This window comes from Sturnira hondurensis, unplaced genomic scaffold (genome assembly GCF_014824575.4).
Source record: "Sturnira hondurensis isolate 20B ecotype Veracruz unplaced genomic scaffold, ASM1482457v3 Scaffold0017436, whole genome shotgun sequence".
In the NCBI taxonomy this organism is placed as follows: Eukaryota; Metazoa; Chordata; class Mammalia; order Chiroptera; family Phyllostomidae; genus Sturnira; species Sturnira hondurensis.
The window spans coordinates 8,547,511-8,564,735 of NW_028090067.1; the positions used below are offsets into that span (position 1 = coordinate 8,547,511).

Genomic DNA, 17,225 nt, shown 5'->3' on the forward strand with positions numbered 1-17,225 from the left:
AGAGGGTCTCCAGGTTCTCTTCCTACCCCGACATTTGGTCCTCATCATCATTGTCGTCATCGTCATCTCTGAAAGTGTATTGAGCACTTACTATTCTCAACCATTGTGCTAAATTCTTTATATGAATAACATTATTTAATCCCCATGACAATCCTATAAATTAGGTGCTGTTATCACGCTAATTTTACACAACAGGAGCCTGAGACTCCTGTTGTGATCTACTGCGTGTCTGATGGAGGATCTGACTCTGCAGCCCATGCTTCCAAGCAGAGCACAGGCACTCAGGGCCGACTCCAGGTTCTAACCCTGGCCTGTCACCAAGGGCAAGTTACTGAAACTCCTGTGCTCCAGTTCCCTCATCATAAAGTAAAAGCAGTGCCTGGCTCCTACGGTGGCCCAGAGGGTTAAATTGGTCCCTTCGTGAAGAGCAGTTAGCCCAGTCAAGTGATGAGACCCGCACCATTCCTGGGAGCCTATGAGACTCTGACTCCCTGCTCCTGATGGGTTTGCAGCAACATGTTCTCGTGTCTTTGTGCTGTTGAATTAACGGACTTGAATCCCCAGCGGGCTAGAGTTCCCTGTTATGTACTTCACCGTAGTCACAGGGAGAAAGTTACTATAAAATTCCAACAGAATCATCTCAATAGCAATGGCTCAGTATTAAAATGTTTTGTTTTCTGGTTAAAAAAAAAAAGAATGGAAGAAAGAATGGGCGGTCCCACCCGCTAATGTGGTGTCTGTAGACCGTTAGTGGATTGTTCATTGGAGACTATACTCAGTGTTGCAAACTATGGAAAATGTGTCCAAGGTTTCAAGAGAAACTTTGGTATTTTTCTATAATGTTGCTTTAAGCTCATAATAACAATAAAAATAGGAAGTAGCAGTAAAATCAAAGCGGTCAAGGATAAATTTTGTTGTGTTAGACTGTTAAAGCATCTCTTTGAAGAAAGCATTTGGAACCGAAGTTACTGTGTGTAACCTATTAGCAGCCCATCTACGCTGAACCGTGGAGACCCCTGCACAAGCAGGTCCAGTGAGCATCGTGTCTGCATGCGGATGTAAGGCTGTGTCCAGTGTACCATACTGATCACAAAATCGTGCTATTCTACTCTCACTCAGAGCCTCCAAAGATCCGCATCCCAAGGCACCTGAAGCAAACCTATATCCGCAGAGTTGGAGAAGCTGTCAACCTGGTTATACCTTTCCAGGTAATAATTTAGGGGTCCCTCGTTTTCTCAGTGCGGGGGCGTTTGAGGGAGACGCTGTAGTACTGATGTTCCTCGTGAGTCAGGGGTTCCTCCCAGGGAGACAGGAAAACATTGGAAGAGATTCTGGGGAGTGATCATCTCCTGCTGTGAAAGAGAAACCTATAAAACTGTCCCAGATTTTCTTTCTTCACGAATGAGATCAGAAGCTCCGGGACTACGGTGGGGCAGGGGGAAACATTGAGGATATACGAAAACAAGAAATGCTTGACGGTTCTTTCTGCTTTTACACACCTGCAAGACTAACCTTCATTTGAAGTGAAGTTCTCAATGGAACAGTCAGGAAAACAACATGTGCTTACTTCCCACAATTACCCCAAACTGAAGTAAATCCCCAAAAAGGAATAGCTAAAATTTGATGTCTCCTTGTCACTAACTGAAATATGTGACCATTGATAAATCATTTTTCCAGTGAAAGAATTTGTTGTTTATAAGATTAACCAGGCTTTGCCTACAGTAAACAGTTTTGGTCTCATACACACACACACACATACACAGAGACACAGACAGACACACACACACACACTGCACCACCACACCCTTACTCATTTGCCTCCTTTTTTGCCTCTAAACAGCACTGTTTAATGGAACTCTCTGCAATGGCAGAAATGTCCTCTATATGTGCTGTCGATTGTGGTAACTACCAGCCACACAGAGCTGTCGAACACTTGAAATGTACAACTAGGAACTAGTATGAATTTAAGATTTTCCTTAGTTATGACTAATTTTAGTTTAAATAGACACTCGTAGTTATACTATCAGATAGCATAGCCTTAGAGTTAGAATTTAGGTCCCTGTACACATTTGAACACATACATGAACATACATATGCACAGGCACACAGGCACATGAATTCATTCAGACTCAGAGCCCCCATGGAAACCGAACTAACAGGACAGTCAATTCAGGCCATCCTCACTGAACTCAAGGCCCACGCTGTAGAAGAGGCAGTTATCCCCTCTAAACACAGTGCGTGAAAACAGTGAAAGCCAGGGAGGATGTGAATGTAAACAGTAGAGGGAGAAGGAGATGACTCCCATTTCTCTCCTCCCACGGCCTCAAATAAAACCAGGGGTTGAGACAAGGCAGGCACTTGGGACCAAACCCAGCCCTGGACTGGGGCTGCTGAGTCACTTCTATCACTAGGACTCATCCCAGTTCCCAGATCTTGGGGGTCTGTGCATTTCATGTCTGTCACTGGGTCTGAGAGAGGAAAGAGCATGTGAACAGAGACCTCACAGGTAGGCATCCCAGGGACTACTTAGCTGCCAGGAAGGGGCTGACAAGACTGTGCCATGTTTGTGTATCTGTGTAACCTCTAGAGTTCTCAGAAATATGTTCTCATTCACCTTGGGAAAGAACACTGTGTGAGAGGCAGGAAGGGCAGATTTCCTTATCCCCACTTGAGAAGGGAAGAAGCTGACGGTCAGAGAAGTTAAGTGGCTTGCCCAAGGTCACACAGCAAGTAAATGGTATTGCCAAGAGCAGACTCCATATCCCTTAACCCTGAATCCAGTGCTTTTTTATTCCCTATGTAATCAGAGAGCTCATTTCCCCCCCAGTAGCTAATAGCAACTTGCACATTTAAGGAAATAAGACCTAGAACTGCTTTTGTGTGTGTGAACAATATTGTTCCCTACTTCCCATGTGCAAGTCTGAGCACCCCCAGCCATTCTCTAAGTTCTGTGGGCAGGGGTTTGATGTGTGTCTCACATTCTTTGTTATAACCCATCGGAAACCACATTAGGAGCCTGGAGGGAGGCTGCGCCTTACCTGACTGCATTAATGCGTGGTTCCCATCTGTGCAGTGAGTCTCCGTTCTCGGGAATCCTAGAAGTTCTTTTGTGATACAAATGGAAACTCAGGTCCAAGAGTGACATCAGAATTTCTCAAAGCCTACTCTTAAAGAATAGTTTCAGCCGCTAGAAAAATAAACAGAATTATAGACAAGTCTGAAATGAGCATCAGAGTGGACTAGTAGTCATTAACATTTAGGTGATGTTAATAAAACACGTATGTAGTATGCAGAAGCTTTCTGAAGACGTCAGTCTTTGTAGCTACCCCGTGAGGTAGGTACTCTCCTTGTTCTCCTTTTACAAATGGGGAAGCCGAAGCACAGAGAGTTTAAGTATGACCACTTGCCTAAAGTCACACACCTATTCAGTGGTGGGGTCAGGATCCAAATGCAGATTCCAGCGCCCCAGAGCCCACGCCTTCGACCATAATGCTGCATTCTGCAGGCCTCGGAGCTAAAGACACCTGGCTGTAAAAACTGATGCTAGCACTCACTTAGCTGCAAGGCCTTGGGCAAGTCTTTTAACTCCTTATCCAAAAAATGAGGATAGTGGGACCACTTTGAAAGGAAGATTATGGGAACTAATGAACTTCATGTGCCTAACGTGGTGCCTTGTACACAGAATGCAGTCAAGGCAGCGAGTGGTAGCACTGTCGCTGCTCTGGCTGCTCACCGCCAGGCTGTTTGCCCACCTTGCCTTGACTAGGGGAGGCCACTGTCATTTGTTTCTTCATAGTGAGAAAAAATCGTGGGACAGTCTGATTTCCCTCCTCCTCCACTTTTTCTGTCTTTCTTTTTAGGGAAAACCAAGACCAGAATTAACTTGGACGAAGGATGGTGCCGAAATTGATAAGAATCAAATCAACATACGCAACTCGGAGACCGACACAATCATATTCATCAGAAAAGCAGAGAGGAGCCACTCAGGGAAATATGACCTGCAAGTCAAAGTGGAGAAATTCGTGGAAAATGCATCGATCGACATCCAGATCGTTGGTATGTTTGGAAGAAGGAACTAGAACATCTGTCAAAGCCGTTTTGGGACTAATTGTCCTTGTCATTAAGGCTTAAAGTAGAAATTTGTGTTTGGCTGGCTCGACATAAAATTCTTTTTTAAGAATCTTTTAAAGAACAGATACATTAGTAAGATGTGTTTGCATTTCAGAATAATTTTTCACTGAGTAAAAGGAATAGTCATGGGAGACTTGGGCCGTCTTTGTGAAAGGAAATGAATGGACAGACTTTTTGGTGAAAGACCATGTGCATTGCTTTGCAGTCCAGTCCCCTCTTACTCCGTGTCTCCACTCCTCAAGGATAAATCCATTCCTGTGCTGAATTCTTTCATAGAAAACATTGTAGATTCTAGACACAGTTTAACATGGGTGTACTGCACTTAAAATTCTCTATTAACAAAATTTAATGGAGAGTGAGGAAATTTTTATAAATGGAAGGAATGTGTGCCAAAACAAAGTTAAACACTGGCTTGGCTGATCCTGTGGGCTAATTGGGTACTTACCTGTCTAGATAATAAGTAAGGGTAGTTCTTACTTCTGCCCGGTTAGGGGAATAGAGGTACAACCCCTTATGGAAGGACCTCTCACCTGAGCTGCTCTATAATTTCCACACTATTTCACGAATAAATTTAAGAGCAGAGCTAAGAGAAGCCTTGTTTCCAGCCATTTTTTGACTATTGTATTTCAGCAAATTTGCTGAAACTTGAGGTTTTTTCACCCAAAGAGCAACTTCCTGTGACAAGCGTTTCTTAGGGGAAAAGTCCTTCCTGCGGGGGGAAGTTCATACCCTTCAAACTGAGCCCTATTTTCCTCCTGGCTAAACCCTCCTGATTTGACCTGGCTCTGTACTATTGGAAACCCATGGAAGCCTCTGGAAGAGCGCTGCCTTCTGAAACACAAGGGACATTCTATTTTTCTATTTTGCCCTGTAGTTATTTTATCAGGTAGTTGTAAGTGCCTGGTATATCCCTTGTACACTGAGAGAGTTCAATAAGTAGTAATATTATTATTCTAATTATTTTACTAGTTCTAAATGTATGTGTCTGCCATGATCATGAGAATCTACCAAAGCCATTTACTGTTGGGGAGCAAGTATCTGAAGTCAATGTGAACTTTGAAAACCAAGTTGACTTGGGGTGCAGCTGGGAGGTGGGACTGTAGGACTGAGTGGTAAAAACGGGAGATAGAATACCAGGGTTAAAAGAAACTTCCTGTTGGCAATAATGGGCAAGAAGGGAGGAATGTCCCCATGGTTCCACCAGCTGAGCCCATGAAGACTGCTTGTTAAATTGTATTTAAAAGAGAGAAAAGTCTTACCCAAAAGCACACCACAGTTTGTCCTTTTCAGTCGCACAGTTTATATCTCCTATAAAAATGATTACAATTGCATTTTAATATAATACCTAAAAGATATTTCGGGGCAGAAAGGCTGATGCTTGCACTGAGAAAGGTAATAGACATGATATTATCTTAAAAATTAAGAAATAATTTAAAAAAAATTAGGGACTTCCGCCGAGATGGAGGCATAGGTGGAAACACTGTGCCTTCTCCCACAACCAAATTTGAATACAACAAAAGTTTTGGAGAACTAGAACACACCCAAAGAAAACAGAATTATACGGAAGTCCGACAACTACGAACCATTCAACGGGATGGTAAGAGAGGCGGAGCCAGCAGCGGAGCAGGGTCGGGCAGGACAGATCCCCCGACCTAGGCGCGTAGGCAGCCCGGAACCAGTCGGGGTGCGGGGCAGACTGACCAAGGTCGCACATTCGCGCACAGTGAGACGGACCACGCAAGCCCCAGGGGGCGAACCCAGTGGTGGAGGGCTGACAGCGGTGGCACACTCGTGTGCAGTGGAACGAAACGCGTGGGCCTGGTGACGGTGGTGGCTGCGGTGCCGGTAGGGGTCACGGCAGCAGGCAGCAGAGGGAAGCCATTGTCCCTCTTTGACCCCGCCCCCACATACAACGTCACAACCCAGCGACTTAGTTGCCCTGCTCTAGTGAATACTTTAGGGCTCCAATCCTGCTATGGAACAGGCACGAACAGCCCAAAAGATGGCACAAGAAGAACTCAAAGTCCCAGAGCCAATAACTCTAAGTGACCGACAGATTGCCAGCCTCTCAGAAGCCCAATTTAAGACACTATTTATCAGGATGCTCACAGAATTGGTAGATTACAGTCACAAATTAGAGGAACATATGAAGGCTAAACTCATTGAAATGAAGGGAGATGTCCAGGATACCAATAGCGATGGAAAGGAAACTGGGACTCAAATCAATGGAATGGACCAGAAGGAAGAACGAAACATCCGACCAGAAAGGAATGAAGAAATGAGAATTCAAAACAATGAGGAGAGGCTTAGGAACCTCCAAGACATCTTTAAACGTTCCAACATCTGGATTATAGGGGTACCGGAAGGGGGAAAGAAACAGCCACGAGTGGAAAAAGTATTTGAACAAATAATAAAGGAGAACTTCCCCAGTCTGGCAAAGGAAATAGACTTCCAGGAAATCCAGGAAGCTCAGAGAGTGCCAAAGAAGTTGGACCCAAGAAGGAACACACCAAGGCACATCATAATTACATTAGCCAAGACCAAAATGAAGGAGAGAATCCTAGAAGCATCAAGGGATAAGGGGACAGTCACCTACAAAGGAGTACCCATCAGACTGTCAGCGGATTTCTCAAAAGAGACCTTACAGGCAAGAAGGGGCTGGAAAGAAGTATTCCAAGTCATGAAATCCAAAGACCTACAGCCAAGATTGCTTTATCCAGCAAAACTTTCATTTAGAATGGAAGGACAGATAAAGTGCTTCTCAGATAAGGTCAAGTTCAAGGAGTTCATCATCACCAAGCCCTTATTATATGAAATGCTAAAGGGACTTATATAAGAAAAAGAAGATGAAAAATATGAACAGTGAAAGGACAGCAAACACACAGTTATTAACAACCACACCTAAAACAAAAGCAAACCAAGAGGACAGCTAGATCAGGAGTGGAACCATAGAAATGAAGAACACATGGAGGGTTAGAAACAGGGGGGTGGGAGGAGGAGAAGGGGGCAGAAGGCACAGAAAATAGCATAGATGGTAGGTAGAAAATAGATAGGGGGAGGGCGAGAATAGTGGGGGAAATATAGAATCTAAAGAAACTGAGACATGTGGTTATAAACTAAGGGGGGGGGAGAACAGTGGGGGAGGGAGTGTGCGGGTGGAGGGGAATGAAGGGGCGGAATAGAACAACTGTAATGGTATAATCAATAAAATATATTAAAAAAAGAAAAAAATTAGGAAATATATAGTATAAGGTAGAGCAAAAGTAGTTTATAGTTGTGACTATACAAAACAGTTTATTATTCTATTTGTATAATAAATAATATAAATAGAATATTTATATAATAGTTTATTCTATTTTTTCCACGCAAATAACTATAAACATATTTTTTGCCCCTCTGCTGTGTAATTATTATCCTTTTTTGCACTTCTGTGCATGATTCAATTGATGGGGGACTTCCCAATCAACACTTAGTTTTCTTGACTCTGGCCTTCCTGAATGTTACTGAAATTTACTGGAAGGTCAAAGGTCACAGAAAGTAAACTGAGGAAAGATTTTATTTCCTAATTAATGCACTTCACTTAATAAAATGGAAACACTCAATACATACAAATAAATCTTGGAGAGGGAGTTGAAAGAGTGATAAAAACGTTTTCCTCATGCCCCTTAAAGGTGCTTTTTGGGTACAACAGAGAAACCCACCCACAGGCTGTGGGCTCAGTGCCTTTCACCAAAAGTTAGAGCTGCGCAGCCCGGGCGGGCTCTAAATTTCAAGTCCAGCATCAGCTTGCATTTCCAACTAGGCAGGGTAGCCATGCAATTCAATGCCAGTAGGCTGTGTCCCTGGAGGCCTGGTTAATGAGATTTGAGATTTCATTTCAACTTTGTTTTTGAAATCTTTTTTTCCCCATGAAGGTGAAAGTCAAGGGTTCCCAGATAAACTTAGCTGGAGTGCATTCCGTTTCTCCAAAGTTTAAGAATGGTGAAAGAAATGTGGCTAGAAATGCAAGGAGGAAAGGACGTTTTAAAATACCCTCCTGACGCAATGTGAAGGTTTGGGGGGAAAGTGACCCCCCAGTTATGCCATGAATTTGTCCTGTAGACCGTCCGGGTCCTCCCCAACTTGTGAAGATTGAGGATGTCTGGGGAGAGAACGTTGCCCTGTCATGGACACCCCCAAAGGATGACGGAAACGCGGCCATTACAGGGTACACAATCCAGAAGGCTGACAAGAAGAGCATGGTAAGGCCTGGCTTTCTCTGGTTCCGCAGGAGCAAAATCACACTGCATAGAAGGAAAGGAGGAAATATGAGGTCGTCTCTCGTGAGGAACCCAGGGGGGCTGTGGAGAAGTGAGGCGACCTAGTGGAAAGAGTAAGGCCTTTGGAGCCACAGAAAGTCAGATTCCAGCTTTGCTGCTTAAGGCCGCATATACATAAACTACCTTCCTCATCTTACAGTGTAGGTTCACAAATACTTACTTTGTTTGGTTAGCATGAAGCTGAAAAAATATATATAGTACCTAACACAATGCTCAATGGAATGTAATAAATTCACTTGTTCAACAAATATTTACTCACTCTGTATTCTGATTCAGATTTACACCCATTTCTCCTTGTAAAATAAATGTTCAATAGCATGGACAAAAAGGCTCTAGTTATGAAAGAAAGATTCTAAGGGTAACAACATGTGCAAAGGTCCTGAGGAAGGAAGGAGCTTAGGATGTTCAAGAAGCAACCCAATTGGAGTAGAAATTACTGTTAGCCATATTTTATAGATGAGGAAACTGAGGCTCGGAAAGTATAAATGGCTTGCTCAAAATGACCAGATTTTAAATGTTAACGTGTTGGTCTTCCTGAACCAGAATCCAGCCACTACCCTCTCCTACTGCCTTGCCTGAAAGTGAATGAAGAAATAAGTGAATGTTTGGATACATAATGGCATAGAGCCATTTTTCACTCTCATTAAAAGAGTAACACATCTTACTGAATGAATTGATGAGAGGTCTCTAGACATTTACATCAGTGGATAGCAGTAAGAATGTAGAAAGAAGCCCTGGCTGGTGTAGCTCAGTGGATTGAGTGTGGGCCTGCGAACCACATGATTGTGGTTCGATTCCCAGTCAGGGCACATGCCTGGGTTGCAGGCCAGTTCCCAGGAGGGGACCCAGGAGAAGCAACCATACATTGATATTTCTCTCCTTCTCCCCTTCCCCTCTAAGGATAAATAAATAAAATATTTTTAAAAAGAATGTAGAAAGATTATGAAATTTCATTGGGTTACTAAAACAAGGGAGGAAGGTTGGTAAGGGCAGTAATAACAACATACATGTGTTTAATACTTTATAATTAATTTACACTTGAGTATGTTGTTATTACTCTTAATATAAAAATTAGTGCTATTTTTCTTTTGGCGAATGAAACATCATCCTTGTTATTTATTCTAGTCGTCAGTTGGAATAGTTGTATATTTTTAGATAGTTTTCCTCCAACTTTTTTCTTTCAGGAATGGTTCACTGTCATTGAGCATTATCATCGAACCAATGCCACCATTACTGAACTGGTCATAGGAAATGAATATTACTTCCGGGTCTTTGCTGAAAACATGTGTGGCCTCAGTGAGAATGCAACAATGACCAAAGAGAGTGCCGTGATTGCCAAGGATGGTGAGTTAGCAGTGGGCTGGTTAAAAGGGGTTTTGGACCCAATTCCAGCGTGTGGGGGTTTAGGAAGTTTCTCCCACACCACCAAGCAATTCTTAGACAGCAGCTGGGTGCCCGGCAATTCAAATCAATTCTGACATGGTCTACCCACAGATAGCGTCAGGCCCCATGGATTATGGGCTCAGTCTCACAAGAATGTGTCCACCTCCCACTTCAGATGCCAATTGTAAGTCCAGGTTGTCACCTGTGCTTCTAACAGACTATATACCAGAGGTTCCAATGACCTCCTCTTCAGGTTTGATCAGTGTCCCAGAATAGCTCACAAAACTCAGAGAAATATTTTATCTACTGTATCACCGGTTTACTGGAAAAGATTGTAACTCAGGACCTTCCAGATAGAAGAGGGGCATAGGCCAAGCATTGGGACAGGGCACGGAGTTCCCCTGCCCTCAGAGTCCCACCGCTCTCCTGGAATGTCNCAATTGTAAGTCCAGGTTGTCACCTGTGCTTCTAACAGACTATATACCAGAGGTTCCAGTGACCTCCTCTTCAGGTTTGATCAGTGTCCCAGAATAGCTCACAAAACTCAGAGAAATATTTTATCTACTGTATCACCGGTTTACTGGAAAAGATTGTAACTCAGGACCTTCCAGATAGAAGAGGGGCATAGGCCAAGCACAGGGACAGGGCACGGAGTTCCCCTGCCCTCAGAGTCCCAGCACTCTCCTGGAATGTCCAGTGGTCAGCAGTCCAGAAGCTCTGCGATCTGTGGGCTTTTTGCTTTTCTACAGGGGGCTTCGTTACATGCCCAGGGTTGATTAAATCTCCAGCCCCTCTCTTTTCCTTGGATGCTTGGGGGAGGGACTAAAAGCTCTAACCCACTAATCACAAGGTTGCTTCCCTTGGCAAACGGTCCTTGGGAGGGGCCAAAAGCCACATCACTAATGTAACAGAAGACACGTTTATAGCTCTCCTTGCTTAAGAAATGTCAAGGGTTTTAGGAGCTCTGCACCAGAAATGGGGATGAAGACCAAGTGTAGACTTGTCATTATAAATCACAGTATAATACTGGACATCCGAAAACCTTGGTTTTCAGTGACTAGAGGAGACTGAAAAAAGATGTGAAAAGAAATAAGAAAATGATAAGCATATTTTCAATTATGGTAAAAATTCCCAAGTAAATAGTAATTTTAAAAGTCAAACTTTTAGAGGAAAATATATTATTATTGCATTTTTTAAACATACTAGCTGTAATTCATTCCTGCTTCTGGGCTGTAAGTGTATTAAGTGGCTAAAATCAAAGGGATAGGAAAAAGTAGACATTGATTTCTTGAGCTTGGGTTACTTCTGTTCTTGGGCACCTTCAGCGTTGCTACATACGAGACCCATGAAATGGGTGGAGCTGAATTTCTTGCCTATCATTTCATTTCCTCAGGAACCGCTCTCCTTAAAGCTCTTCCTCATTACTGTCCCATTAAATGCACCATTGATCAAAGTACACTGACACCAAATTCTTGTCAATATTTGTTTCAGTTTCAGACGACCTCTGTGTCCCATGTGGGGTTGGCTATCTATTTGTACACTCCAGAATGAATGCTGTGTGGTATTCACTCATGTTTTTACATGCTTTTCTACATTCAGGGGAGTTTTAATGGTGAGTAAAGTATGCCAAGAATAACATGATCTTAAGCCAACTTATATATTTCTAATGCTTGTTTTTAAGGTAAAGTCTACAAAAATCCCGTGTATGAAGACTTTGATTTCACAGAGGCGCCCATGTATACTCAGCCTTTGGTTAACACCTACGCTATCGCTGGCTACAACGCCACTCTGAACTGCAGTGTGAGAGGAAATCCTAAGGTACCATGTTGTATTTTTTAAAAGTCACATTAGTTAAATTTAAGAATTAACCCCAAACTCTCTCTTTGGTATTTGCCACAGTATAAATGTAAGTAGCAGTATAAACTGAGGCTCCAGCTGCTACTTGTGTCTTATTCTAGGGTTGGGAGGTGCTGCTGTGGAACATGAACTACACTATTTAAATGTAGTAGTAAAAAATGTCTACATTTCTTTAATAAATCAGGGATACCGTCTAAGGGAATAACAAACCACCTGTTTTAAAAGGAACTGAGGGGTGAGGAGATAGAAGTAATATTGTTTCACCTGAAAAAATTAGGTGGGAATATTGATTCATTGGGCTTTCTACAATAGACTAAAGCAAATGATGATACTGCAATGCCAGGCAGAATTTAAAATGTGCTGTATTGAGGGATGGGAGGAATCACATCTGACAGAAGAGAGTTAGAAAGGTTTCTAAGGTTTCTAAGGTTTTGTGTTGTTTGAAAAGAACAGCAAATTAATGAATGTTGCCCATACAGATAGTTATCTGTCCCCAGGGGGCACTGAGGGAAGGAGGCCTAGAATGTCAAAAATTGCAAACAGTGGTATTTTTCCCCGCATATACCATGAACAGAAATAGGAAAGTGAGAGAGAAGCCAAACTGCAGATGGAGGATGATAAATTCGTGCTTAATTGGAAATGATGTTGGTACATCTGGGTAGGAATGACCAGGAAGTAGACAGAGAAGAGGTTTACTGTTCACTGGAGCTTCGGACCAAGGCTAGGGCTGTGACTCTCAGTTTAGGAGTCCCCGGGCATGGGAGTGCCACATTCCACCCCTGGGAGTCAAAGCTCTAGAAAGGAATAGCATAGAGGCAAGAGGGTGGTGAGCGGAAAGCCGAGGACCTATGCCTGAGCCTCAGTGAATTCAACCACTTGAAAGGCTGAAGGAGGAAAACAGTGTGAAGAACAAAGAGAAGGGCCAGCTCTAGGGTCTGAGAGAGGCAAAATCATGTCAGAGGTAGAAGAGGGAAGGGGGAAGGTGTGCATTTACATAAGGAAGAAGATGATATGAAAGAGGAATGGAAGGTCAATAATGTCAGATATAGTTCAGGGGCCAAGGAGAATGCAGTCAACTCCCTGGGCAATTTGCATTATGACAGATCTTGAATTATCTGGTAGGAGAAGATCCATTACCACTGAATGAGGAAAACAGATGTCAGAGGACAGATTAAATGGTGAGGGGGCATAAGCAGCCCGTAAATAATTAGAAAAGAGTATCAGGAAAAGGAAGTGAAGAAAATTAGGTGGTTATGACACCTCATGGGGATTCTGGGAAAAATGCCCTGCAATACATAGTCTCTTGGATAAATGAACCTCACGGACCTGTAGGTCAAATTGAAATGCAAGTGAATCTGTTTGGGAAGACCGCTCCAGAGCTGCCCTGGGGACAGATCTGGGTTGCTTCTTCAGAACTGCTCATTGCTCTCTTGCCAACCACTAAGTAGAATTTAACTTAAGAGAAACAGTGATCAAGTGGATGTGGATTCTTTTTAGATGTGTTTCTTTCTGAGCCATACTTTAAAATTCTGTCATTGGCTTTGATGGTCTATTACTGTGCTAACTACAGGTATGTTTTGACCTAATTTATTTCAATATTAACTTCAGCCTAAAATAACCTGGATGAAAAACAAAGTTGCTATTGTGGATGACCCGAGATACAGGATGTTCAGCAACCAAGGGGTTTGCACGCTGGAGATTCGCAAGCCCAGCCCTTACGATGGAGGCACTTACTGCTGCAAAGCAGTCAATGACCTTGGGACAGCTGAGGTCGAATGCAAACTGGAGGTGAAAGGTATGACATCCAAGATCTTGGGTATAGAATAAAAAAAGAAAACCATTTAATTACTGACCTTTCTGCCAAGTCCAAAGTGTTTGCCCAAATGTTTTGTGGTGGATAAAGAAGGGGAAGAGAATATGGGGGAAAATGTTTTTATACCTTGAATTCAATCTTTACTTGTTTTTGAAAGTTATCTGATTTTTTTAAGTAGACTTATTTCTATCTCTTACAACTACAGAAATATTGACTACAGTGGGTTGCTGGTATGTGCACAGTATGGTGAGACTAAATTAACTTGAGAATGTATTATTTTGGTGACGTAGTTCACCTATATAAATAGATGTAAAAACTTACCTAATGATAGGAATTTATAGCATTTTTAATGAGTTTACTATTTTGTGAAACTTTCAATATTCATGAATAAGTTTGCTAATTTAGTGTAGAATGTTACACATGTAGAATATAGCATCCGCTTATTTTAACCAGTTGCTTTTAAACCTCACCTGAGAACTTCCATTTACAGGTCTATATTTCATTTGTACTAGTTTTGAAACAATGTAAATCAAGAAAACACATAAGGATTGATGTGGCGGAAAAGTTTCAGCATAACCTGGTGTCAAAATTGGTTTTCATATTAAATAGAACTTTTATACTAAAGTTTTATTCTTGACAATCAAAACCTACTTTGGGACACCATGAGATATTGGTGACATCTTTCTAATGTCTTGTCTCTCTTTCTTATTGTATTACAATGCCTTTCTGTGATAATAGAAGTCTTTCTGCTACGTCTCTATAATGAAGTTATGATAGTAAGACAGATACCATATAATTTCACTCACATGTGGAATCTAATAAACAAACTGAACTAACAAGCAAAACAGAGTCAGACTCAAAGATAGAAGGCAGATGACAGCTAGTGACGGGGATGAGGTGAGGGGGTAGAGAGATTGAGCAAAAATGAAAAAGGACTCATGGACATGGACAACAGTGTGGTGATTGTTGGGGGGAAGAAGGTATAAGGGGACTAAATGGTAATAGAAAAAATACAATAAACATTAAATAAAGAATTAAAAAAAGAAATTATGATCTAAAAGTCAGAAAGATAATCTTGTAAATACTTGTATTTAAAAAGTAAATGCTTAAGGAATTTGTGTAAAAAAGTTTTTAGTCTTAAATTTAGTATAAAGAAACTTATTGAAAAATATTTCCTTTGTAACCTTTAAAAATAGTATTCTTTTTCTTATGATCTCTATCAGTTCTGAGGTAATATGGTATAGTAGATTCATAATTGAGTGAGAGCAAATTTTTTTGCTTTTTTCCTCTCAAATGTAAAATATAATATTCTTAGAAAATTTCAAACCTTACTCTTGAAGTAGTGCTTACAAATTTAAACATTACTTTTTAGTTCTAATTAGCTTTCAATGCACATTATGGTCACAGTTGCAAACACATCTGGTTTCTAAAGCCTTAGCCTCATTAATTCCAAAGTATCATTGGTACTTACGTTTCAGTATCCAAAAAAACAAAAACTTAGCACAACTTCTGCGTGTTTTGAAAATTGCTGAATGTTGCTAATGATATAAAATGATGACTTCATAAATAAATAGTTCAACATTTGGGGTCCTCCAAAAAAATAATAATATTATGCATATAGATGATATATTCTTTATAGTAATTACATAGTACAGTATATGGTAATTGAATTTAATAATGTAAATAATGTATTCTAGTACATAAGGTTATAGTAAGATATCAATTGTAATATACTGTTGGTAGAGCTTTTGGTCCTAAAAGTAAAGCCAAGATTGTTTATCATCAGATTGTTATCTGATAATAGGTGACTTGAATCAAGTTAAGCTGTGAAAAGTAACGGTAAGAATGTCAATGGAGAACAAATAAACACTGGTACAAATATTCTAATTCTGCAGTGATCTATCAAGGCGTAATTACCCCTGGACAACCACTGTTCCCGGCGGGGCAGCAACAGGTTTTAAAAATTCGTATCCCACTGGATATCTCTACTTTCTGTTCCATTCCTCTTACATGAAATCGCATTTTGCATGTAAAGCTTGACTTTCTTCATTTGCTTTTAATTATATTTTTTAGCAGCTCATGGCATACCGTGTTTATGCCATGAACAAGGAAGGCCAAATTATTCAAGGCTATTAGGTAATGTAGGAGCTGAGTTTTGTCAGAAGACAAATGCCATAGAAAAGGTCCCCAGAAATAAAGCCAGAAAGCTACATTTGAAGATACTTCATTTTAGGTGTAAGATTATGAAAACCTGGGAACCAGTGACATTTGTATAATAGTTTCACTTTTCATATGGAAAGAGAGATGCTCTTCCTTTAAGATCGTTTCCAGTGTAGTTTCCTTCGATGACCAGGCCCGGGGCCAAATCCGGCCCTCCACCTTGTTTTATCGGGCCTGGCGCCTGGTTTCTACCCTGAGGCAGTGCCGAGCTCCTCGGGCCCCAGTTAAGGAGTAGGTACGTTTATACAGTCCTAAAACTACATTTGGCCCTTTGAAGGCGACTGCAAGGCTGATGTGGCCCCCGACAAAAATGCATTTGATAGCCCCGCCTTAGATTCATGTTGCAATTCAGAATGCTGGCCATTTTCAAATTGCTCAGTTATAGAGAAAGTGTTCCAAGTGTTTTTGATATGAAGAAGTCACCATTTAAAATAGATCCAATATTTAGAAACTTTTTATATGTACGATTTTCCAATGAAAGACTCACTAGTAGAATATCTGCAACCCACGTATCTGTTGGACGTTTTGGATATTTTCATGGGACCCAAGTTATTTTATATATACACAAACTTAAAAGGAGAGAAAATTCTAGGTCCTGTTTCTAAATGTAGTAAGCATTAAGTAAGTCCCATAGTACATGTATGATTCTCCCCCATCTGGTAGCGTGGATTAAGAAGTTCTTGGGGGCTGGATCTGTACCTGAGTTTACAATATTTCCTCTCTGAATTCTCAGAGGTAACGCCAGTTTTCAAAAGATGAAAGGATTAAGGCCGTTCCTTAAAAGTTTTGTAGTTTATATATATAGTAACTTGCTAGCCTGTTTGTTTAAGCCATTGGTTTATTTAGGTTAGTCATATATCATTATTTCAGGATACATATCATAGAATACGCTAGTCTAATACATCTACTTGATAATTTTGCCTTTTAGAATTTCAACATATATATATGTACACTAATGCTTTGTCTATCATCAATGTTTTTCTTTTGTTGAAAAACACAATATATATATGTTGTAGGGTTGTTTTATTTTTTTTTTTTAAGCTAATGGTTTGGAAGCTCTTACCATAAATATTCACTGTACAATCAAATGGGCTTTGCCACTGATTTAGGCAAAGTGGTTGTGCATATTAATAAATGTTTTACATATTAATGATCTTTTTGAAGTGACTGGATCCCTGCCCTTCGTTCCATGCGCTTCTATGTTCCTACATCTTTCACATGACTAAGGATTAATGAAATCATCTCATCATAACTGCGACCATAATTTCATCCAATGAGTACTCAACCTTGGTTCTAGCACTTCATTAATGCTCACAACTTCTCTCTCTTTCTTTCTCTCCCTTTTCCTTAGTTGTAGCACAGTAAGGATTTTTGAATGTATATTATCATCTAAGGTAAGCTTTCATATGGTTTTGGCATATGAAGCTTATGACTGTCATAAGCCATACAAAGCTTGTGGAGTATGGCATGATTTTCATTATGTAATCCAATGAAAATAGACT

The 17,225-nt window shown here is 41.0% G+C and overlaps 1 protein-coding gene across 1 annotated transcript in view; it reads left to right on the forward strand.

Annotated features, from left to right (window-relative positions):
- MYBPC1 (myosin binding protein C1) overlaps positions 1-17,225 on the forward strand; it is a 66,389-nt gene that overhangs the window by 47,485 nt on the left and 1,679 nt on the right. The window contains exons 26-32 of the mRNA XM_037068358.1: positions 1,120-1,208; positions 3,861-4,056; positions 8,233-8,372; positions 9,635-9,794; positions 11,515-11,651; positions 13,299-13,485; positions 15,399-15,457. Coding sequence (XP_036924253.1) covers positions 1,120-1,208; positions 3,861-4,056; positions 8,233-8,372; positions 9,635-9,794; positions 11,515-11,651; positions 13,299-13,485; positions 15,399-15,457 — 968 coding nt within the window. The remainder of the gene's footprint in view (positions 1-1,119; positions 1,209-3,860; positions 4,057-8,232; positions 8,373-9,634; positions 9,795-11,514; positions 11,652-13,298; positions 13,486-15,398; positions 15,458-17,225) is intronic.